Source organism: Paralichthys olivaceus, chromosome 8 (genome assembly GCF_024713975.1).
Source record: "Paralichthys olivaceus isolate ysfri-2021 chromosome 8, ASM2471397v2, whole genome shotgun sequence".
Classification (NCBI taxonomy): domain Eukaryota; kingdom Metazoa; phylum Chordata; class Actinopteri; order Pleuronectiformes; family Paralichthyidae; genus Paralichthys; species Paralichthys olivaceus.
The window spans coordinates 4754522-4763795 of record NC_091100.1 but is presented as its reverse complement, the minus strand read 5'-3'; the positions used below and the strand labels follow the sequence as shown (position 1 = coordinate 4763795).

General features: G+C 39.7%; 1 protein-coding gene across 2 annotated transcripts; it reads left to right on the top strand.

Moving 5' to 3' along the window:
* The first annotated feature begins 532 nt into the window (after window positions 1-532).
* On the top strand, window positions 533-5379 carry LOC109639574 (vascular cell adhesion protein 1-like). Of its 2 annotated transcripts, XM_069530744.1 has the most exons (6): window positions 1191-1472; window positions 1843-2094; window positions 2728-3057; window positions 4244-4507; window positions 4968-5028; window positions 5074-5379. In XM_069530744.1, the coding sequence occupies exons 1-6, from the start codon at window positions 1406-1408 to the stop codon at window positions 5237-5239; spliced, it is 1140 nt and encodes a 379-aa protein (XP_069386845.1). In that variant the 5' UTR covers window positions 1191-1405; the 3' UTR covers window positions 5240-5379. The 2 variants fall into 2 exon arrangements, with proteins under 2 accessions (XP_019958654.2, XP_069386845.1); XM_020103095.2 differs by having other exon boundaries at window positions 533-1472; window positions 4968-5379.
* Window positions 5380-9274: the final 3895 nt, after the last annotated feature.

The window sequence follows — 9274 nt, the reverse complement described above, 5'->3', positions numbered from 1 at the left end:
TACTTAAATTATAAAATCAGATAAATGCAGCAGAGTACAAAAACCTCAGAATTGTGGTTAAGTACAGTACTTGACATTGAGTAAATGTAACATCCCACTGAGGATGTTTGGTTGCTGTAGAGCTAACATACTCTAATAGTTCATATGGTTTTCTAATCGGTCACATTCATGTCTGCAGACACGACACATCCTGTTCACGTCGACGCTCACACACACTCATCTCAAAACACCATTTATATTTCTGCTCTTGAATGAACTTCTTTCTTTCTTTGCCGTAAACTTGACACAAGAATGAGTTTGAACAGGTAATAAGGATAATTTGGTTCTAAGCTCTTGTGATAAAAAAAATATATAAACGAGAGCAAAGTGGTTATTTGCATTTTGTAACCATGGCAGCGAAGTCAGGAAACTGAGCAATAGAGATTACCGGTTGAGGAAGTAGAGGAATGTGTGCTGATGGTTCTGTTTCCTCTTGATTCATCATTACATGATTTCCTTAACTTTTTTCACTTGAACGACTTAACCTTTTGGATTTGTTGCCCGCCAGCAGACCACCCACACACATGAAAACACAGATAACTGCCTTTATGTGGGGGGATATTGTGATGCTCAGGACCCCGAGGGGCAGGAGAGGAAGGGTGGTGCAAGCTGCTCCATGTACCTGAGTATTGACACATACCTTACGTGAGAATCACCATTTATAACAAGCAGAAAAACCTTGAGTCTGAATATTTCCTCAAACGTCATCGACTGAAACATTTGACTAAGAATGACTAGTCATTATCTATTTTAGTCTATATAGTATCTTAGTTAATATCTTAGTCATTCTATGAATGACTAAGATATTTATAAATATCTTTGACCTTTAAATGATTGTTCAGGCCTTTAAAAATGTATGAACAAAACAACAAATAATCATAGGGTTAATTTAAAATATATTGATTTTGCTTTCTCTATCAAGCCAGAAACATTGAGTTGTACCAGTTGAAGAAAGTTACATTCATCTATTTTATGTTATTTATTTTAAAACGTGAAAAGTTTGCATCAGGCCTTCTTTATTTATTGAAACTAAATAAACAACCTATTTGAACGTAATAAAGTTTATTTGTGTCGCACGTTTAAATGCAGCACTAAAGTACCTTTGAAATGAACTGGGAGTCGAATTGCTCCATGATCTGTGTTAACACAATGTCTTACTTTCACTTTGACGAGGTGCCGACTCTGAAGTGTGTGTTGTTGTAAGAACTTGGGGAGGATGTGTGGTTAAAAACAGGCTGTGCTGCCAACATCATTCCAGTGCAGCAGAAAGTCCAAGCTGAGGGGTGAACTCGTACAGAGCGTCTCACTCTCCTACCACATTTAGGTTTTATGTTTAAGTTTTTCCAGGGAGAATAATTGGGGGACGATGTTTGTCATTCCTCTGGTAGTTTCTTGGACGAGCCTTCTTTGTTACTTCCATGTCTCCGGTTGTGGTGAGTGAAGAGTTCTCCGTCTGTAATTCTACTTCTTAAAAAGGGCTTTATTGTTATCAGGCTATAAATTAGATTATTATTACACAATAATTACACTTTACAATTGGAGATTTACTTAAATGCTGGGATTTTCCTGTTGTTTTTCTGATTCATTCGTATTTAAAGACTCATTTTGTTCTTGTAAATCTGGACAAAGTGAGTAGTTATTAATATCGCTATTGTTATAATCATGTGTAATAGCAGTAGGCATTAAGTTAGATATTAGTACCAGTTAAATTGTAGTTTTTCATGCTTTAATATTGCATCAGATTTTTTATTTCACATTAAATTCTTTACAGATTCCATGTTTAATGGGTTTTTTTGTGTGCAGAGAAACCTGTGTTTGCTCCGTCCAGGCTGGTCGTGAAACATGGTGACTCGACCTCTGCCACATGCTCCGTGTGTCCGTCCTGCACCGGTAAAAAGTTCGGTCTGGAAAAAGCTGTTGGAAAACTCATTCAAAACGGAACCATTATCACGTGGACGGTTGACACAATGACTGAGTGGAGCGTAGTGGCTATATGCTATTATCTTAAAGCGGATAATGAGAACTGCAACAGCGAACTGAATGTTATCGTTTACAGTAAGTTCACCCACAGGTTGACAAAGTGATTATTCATTTAATTACCTCCGCCAAGGTGGTTCTGTTTTAGTTGGTTGATGCAGGATTAGGCATAAGAATGGGAAATGGGTCAAGACTTAACTCCTTTAATTTTGACACAGATCTGGACAAACATATCAATGAGTGTAAAATTTGGTGTTGATCCAAATACGAGGATTCAGCGGGTGGGCTTGTCTATGCAAGTGTGGGATGGAGCGGCGGTGTCGACGTCCCACCGATACTCACGAGTCAATTTCACCCCGTTTAATATCATTCAATAATGAATTAGAACCAAAGGTGCTGGGACAATTAACAGTTGAGCATCAGTGTGATGAGAACTATCTAAAATGACAGAAACCCTCTTGGAGAACAATTAATTTGACTTGAAAGTTTGGTCCATGTCCTGTTCATTCACATGGAGGAGGCAGGACTTATAACCCATCCTGCAGTCAGCCACCAGGGGGCGATACAAATCCTTTGGCTTCACTTTTGGGGAGCTGTGTCCATCATCTTCCAGTCCAGATGAAAACAGACAGCTATTGGGCCTTGGCGGAAGAATCTATCCATCTATTTGATGTTGTCTTATTATGTGTATGTTTGTGTCTCTGTCCACAGAACCTCCGGACAGTGTCTCCTTCAGCTTTACAAATCACTCACACATGTATGAGGCTAATGAGTACACTCTGCAGTGCGACGTGAGGAACGTTGCCCCGGTTGAAAACCTTTTGGTGACCTTCTACAGAGGTCAGACCATACTGGCTCAGCTGCAGTCCACCAGTGCACCACAGGCAGAACCAGAGAGCGAGGTTTTCACTGTGGGCATCAAGGCCAGGAGAGAAGACGACGGAGCTCAGTACTGGTGTGAAGCCAGGCTGGAGCTGGGAACTGATGGACCACAGCCCCCTCCTGTGGTGGCGTCACAAAATATCACCGCCACAGTCTACTGTGAGTCTGTTTGTACAGCAATCACCAAATATCATGTAATTAAATTAAATTAAAATAGTAATATATCTTCATTTTAATTATATTTTCATGATTATACCAATTATGGAATTTGGTAAAATGAAGTGGAATGAAGTTTAAAATTATTCATCAGGTACATAGATTTACTGATGTTGTGCATTTTGTATGTATTTATAAATAATACAATTTATAAATCTATTACTGTGAAGTAGCAGGAGCTTTCAAACAGAATCAGTTACCACGATTCAAAAAGAGGGTTACACTCACTGCATAAAATCTACTGGCAACCAACAACCACATAGAAAATACATTGTGAAAGACATTTAAGATGTTTTTAATGAGACATATTCTGCTCATATTCAGGTTCTTCATTTGAATCTGTGTTATCACTTGAAAAGGAGGTATCGGCCACGCTCACTGACGAGGGGCTTCGGGATCAGTGTTTTCTGTGGGCGAGAGGAGCTTCATGCACTGACACTGGGCTTTTTAAATTTGCAGAACTTTTACATTCACAGAAAATCCACATAAGACACCTGAGGAAAGAAACACTGGGGAAAAAAGCATCATATGTCTCCTTTAAAGGTTCAGGGTGTAGAATTCAGTGACATCTAGTGGTGAAGTTTCACGTTGCAGCCGAACACCCCTCACCTCACCCTCCCCTTCCCAACATGATAGAACCCGTGGTAGCGTCAGTTGTTATAAAAAACTCAAAAGGTTTAGTTTGTCCCGTTTGACAGTTTAAAACATGACAGCCTCTGCAGAGAGGACACGCCCCTGATGTAAATATGAAGTATTTAAATATAAAGGGTCATTCTGAGTAAAGAAAACAACAATTTGTACAATTTTGATGAAACCAATTAGGATCATTTTATATTCAATTTCTGCCAATACCTAAATCCTACACACTGAACCTTTAAAGCCTCCTAAGGCCTTTTGTTCAGGGACCTAGACTTTAATGTGCTTTTACATTTTTAAACTTTATTGTTCATTCTGTTCTCTTTGACAGTGTACACTTAGATATTAAAGGAGTGATTCAACACTTTCCTGCTGAGAGTTGATGAGATGATTGACATCGTCTCTGTACTTATCTGTTGTACCTGTGCATCTCTTTACCGTCTGCATTAATCACTGTTGAGATTTTCACCGTCGTTCCTCCGTAAATCCACAGATAAACCTCATCTGGAGAGGTCATCACACCCAGAACCCATCGTTGTCACAGAGAGAGACAGACTCCAGCTGAACTGCTCAGCTGAGGGAAACCCCAGCCCCTCGTTCACCTGGCGGCCGCCTGTGTCCAGGCCTCCCCACCACACCGGCACTGGCAACACTCTCATCATTAACTCTGTCACTGTGGAGGATGAAGGCCTGTACGTATGTTTCATCAGAAACCACATGGGAACTGTCAACGTTACCTTCAACGTGACTGTCAAAGGTGAGTTACCATCGGTTACCATCATCAATTGTGGAAATTTGGATATTCTTAATAATCTAGAATTCTGCGATTGTTTAAATACCTAAATATGTACTTAATGTTCATGTTGTTAGAAAGTGTAAAATCTTTCGTTGGCATTATGGAGCCGCGGGGGACAATAGTTCATCTTCAAATTAATTAAAAAATATTACAGATTAACTGAAAAAGTGTGATAAGAAAAACAACCTTTATATCTCAGATTTTTGTCACTATTTGTCTTTCACTCTCTTTATTGTTCCACTTAGTTCAACCCCCTGCTCACATTTATTCTTTTAAATCGATTCTTCTCTTTCCCCAATCGACACTTTAATTCACTCACCGTGTTTTTTTTCCAACACACGTAATCAATCCAAGAGAAATGATGGTTGACGTCAGTCCTTAAACATTGTGTTGATTATCACATTCTTCTGTTTGTCTGTAGGTTTGTTAACCACCACCAGTTTGCCTCCAACAACCACAACTACAGCTACAACAACTACAGCTACAACAACTACAGCAGCTACAACTACAGCTACAACAACTACAGCAGCTACAACTACAGCTACAACAACTACAGCAGCTACAACTACAGCAGCTGAAACAACTCAAACTCACATCATCAAGATGACGGACGCACCGGACAGCAGTACGAGCATCACACTGACTTGCTGGTTCACAACGTGGTTCATGATTTTTTTCTCTCTCGTGATCTGAGTTTCAGAGAATCTTTAAGAAACAACAATAAGATGTAATGTAACCGTGACGATATACAGTGTAGCTCACATGTCATTGATAGTCACAGAAATAAAAGTTGATAAACTGAAAATGGATGAATAAATAACACATTTTTCATGCTGGAGCCTCATCTGGTTCCATTTGTGACGTAAATGCTTTTACAAGATCGTTAACCAAAGTTTCGCTTGATTTCTCAGTTTATTCTAGTGACAACATCAGCATATCTGCATCTCAAACTAAATATAATGTCTCCACACTTTTATAAGTGTTATACTTGTACCCACACTACTTCAATCTCCCCCCTAAAAATTGGGGTCTGTAACTGTCTCCTCCACTAAAATACTGAATGGGTTAAGGATGGATTCTGATCACGTTTAGGCAATAAGTCCGATGAACAAACCCGCAGAGCATGTGTGTCACTCAGTAACCTCAAACATCCATCTTTATGTGCTGTATATAAATAACTGGACTTGCTTTCCCAGCTCTATCTGAGCGGTGGGGAGGTTTTTAATCCTCGGACCATAGATTTTTCCCAAAACTGAAGCCAAATCATCTGGATCGCCTCCTGGTGGCTGGCTGCAGTATAGGTCATAAACTTTGCCCCCTAGTGGACGAGACACACCCGAAGCTATGAAGTCAAACTAAAATTTTGCCAAAGATGGTTTCTGTCAGTAAAGCAGTTAAAGGGATGGTTCACCACGGCAACGCTGTTTATCCCTGAAACTCCAGACGTGTTTCACGGACTCATACACTTCACCTCCATCGGCAGAGTGGTGAGTAGATCATGAGTGAATTTTTCTATTTTCCGGTGAACTCTCCTTTTCATGTTTCAGTTAAGAGTTGAAGCCGTAAAAAATGAACATAACGTCATGATTTACAGCTGAGACAGACGTGTGTGTGTGTGTGTGTGTGTGTGTATCGTGTCTTTGACCCTTTGACCTGTGGCTCGGCAGGGGGCTTCAGGTGAGGAGACGCCATGGTGCCTGTGGGTCCAACTGTCCGGCCCCCCCGGCAGCCATAGTGCTGCTCCGAGCGAGGCCGAGGTTACGTCAGGACGCATCTGATTTGGTGTCATTTGTCAATTTGTGAACACAAGTTTGACTTCAGCTTTGAACTCAGGTTCATTTTTATCTTTCTACTTCCACGTACTCTGTGAATATTTGTGTCCTTCGGCCTGAATAATTAATGCACCGTTACTTTATTATTCAGTCCCCTCTGCACACACACCGAGCAAGGGTGGCACTTTTTAGTCCAACTCTGCGGTTGAATCAGCTGTTTTATCATTAGATGCTAACTCTGCAGATCAATGGTCCTCTCGGCCTATTAGTCAAACTGGCCGTATTAGCATCAGCTATTAGCATCCGCTCATCGATACCATTGATCAAGCTGCGCTGGCTTCGGCTCGGAGCGGGACACGCAGATGGAACTGGACATTTCACTGATCGACTACATCAACAGCAGTCAAATCTGATGCCGGGACACGGTAAGTGATGCTTCACAGAATGATAAGTCTGCATCATTTAACTTTAGTCTGAAGATTTGAAACTTGAAGGAAACATTTTGCTTCTAGAGCTGAAATGATTTGTGGTTTGATCTATTTGTGGTTTTCAATCACTCAATCAATATTTAGACATATAGGACCCAGGTTCTCATGCAGGATACTGTTATTCTGACTAGGTAATCATAAGATTACCTAGTATAGCAATTTTATATTTATGCCCACAAAGAAGGGATAATAAAGTTATTTAAATTAATATAGAATAGACAAAAACAAAAACTAGATATGTGTGATGAATAAATTTAATAAAATCAATGGGAGGAAATAGAACATTTAACAAAATGAATGAAATCAAATAAATGATGGCTTTACAACTTTTCATGATTGACACTGATTTAATGAGATAAAATATTTTAGTGAGGTATTAATTAATATAATTGCACAGTGTCACTGCAGTGAACAACACAATGAATGGAGACAACAAGTTTCTTTAAGAAGATTAAAACATTATAAATGTGGCTTTTACTTTATGAATATTACAATATGAAATAAATGGTTTTTTTTATTGATGGCTGTCAATTCAAATTGTAATTACTCTTCTAATCCTGCAGGTGACGGTAGTGTGCTGATGACCTGACAATCAAACGTTTCAGTACAGTCGACTGACAGTTCGCTCTCTGCAGCTCATCTGTGAGGATCCACTGTCTGCTCACATGAGGATGTGGTGGCTCGTGAATCGTAAGAGGCGGCTGCTGTTGGTCGTCCAGTTTGTCGATTCTGTGAATGTTAGAGAAAAGTTTCTCCTGCAGAGCCTTTCTCAAGTGGCTGCAGGCCTCGACCTCATATAACCGGAGAATTATTTGTACAAGAGAGCGCACGAAACCTTTATTCATCTGATTCTGAAGAAAAGTGGCACAAACTGGATTCACTGACGAACCATCGACTGTTGAGAACATAAAACAGAATGTCCTCTTCGCTCATCTGAGTAAGTTTGGTTACTTCAGAACAACATATTTATTTTAATAGCTGTGATCAAGTGATTATTAAGTTGTAAAGTTTTATTTTATCTGTGTTTGCTAGTTAGCTGAACTCACTCAACCAACACTCAACCGATTTTTCAGGAACTTTGTCAAAACGTGTGTCACTCCGGTAAATTAAAAATCAATTACATTTTGGAGCAGATCCAGGGATTTCACTTCCTTGAACATGGGCACATTGGGTGTTGTTCTTGGCAGAGCCGTTCTTCGTCTATTTGTCTACTTTATAGGTTTGGATTGCATTCGCCTTCAGGGAAAGAAAAGGAGGTTTTTCAATCCATCAATTATCTACACCGCTTATCCTTCACATTCATATCTATATGGTCAATTTAGAGTAACACCAATCTGCAACACGGGAGAAATGACCTTGAGGCGATTATTTTAAATATCGTTGTGGTCTTAATGTCTTCCAAAACTCTCTGTGATGAGCTGGAAATTAAAGCTGAGTGCTTTAATACTCGTGATCTAATGTGATGTGAGACAACTTGAGACCTAAACTCAAACTCTACGTATCTTCTAGGTGAACAGATGTTGAACAGCAGCTGGAGAAACTAAAAGGTGTGTGTGAGTGTGTGAGTGAGTGAGTGAGTGAGTGAGAGAGAGAGAGAGAGGGGGGGATTTACAAGACGAGAAGTGTTTTGCATATAAAAAAGCTTTCAAACCAAATTTTTCATGTGCCGGAGGAAGACATCAATTTTCACACACACAGACACACACACACACACACACACACACACACACACACACACACACACACACACACACACACACACACACACACACACACACACAAGGTCTTCACTGCTTATTTCTACAGTCCCTCTGAAAGGAAGCATATCTGCAGGGAGCAGAGGCCAGGGTACACACACAATCCCAAGTTCCTGAAGAAGTGCTCTGTCAGCAAAGACCTACTGTTTACATTTACACACACACACACACACACACACACACACACACACACACACACACACACACACACACACACAGCATCTTCAGTGGCAAGGTGGTGTGAACAGGAGGCTTCAGTGGGTTGTGGACTTTACATTCATATAAATCTAACTCAGCGTCGTGAGTCTTTTCATCAAACTGTTATTCACATCATTCAGTCCCACAGTATCTGGTCCTCAATACATAACAAAACTTTCATCGGAAAAAATATACATATCTGCATCTTTTTGACATAAAAATGAAAATAATGTAAATACGTTCATTTGAGAAAATCACCAGTGTTGACACTAGGGCCACAAATAATGACCAATCTGTCAATTTCTATTTGAATAATCACTTTAACATTAATATATAAAATGTCAGATATTAGTGAAAGGTGCCTAGTCTTATTTCCCTCAGCCAAAGATGATGCATTCTAACTATTGTTATGTCTACATGCAGATTAATTGGTGCGTAGTAACTTAATAAGAGACATATTCCATTCTTGAATTTCTGAAAATTTTCTTCAGAATAATATGCAGGGGACATATT

Excerpts from the sequence above, each read along its gene's own strand:
- LOC109639574 (XM_020103095.2), top strand. The coding sequence starts at position 1,406 with ATGTTTGTCATTCCTCTGGTAGTTTCTTGGACGAGCCTTCTTTGTTAC. Across the intron at positions 1,473-1,842 it reads CTTCCATGTCTCCGGTTGTG|AGAAACCTGTGTTTGCTCCG; the intron begins GTGAGTGAAGAG and ends TTTTGTGTGCAG. Across the intron at positions 4,508-4,967 it reads CTTCAACGTGACTGTCAAAG|GTTTGTTAACCACCACCAGT; the intron begins GTGAGTTACCAT and ends GTTTGTCTGTAG.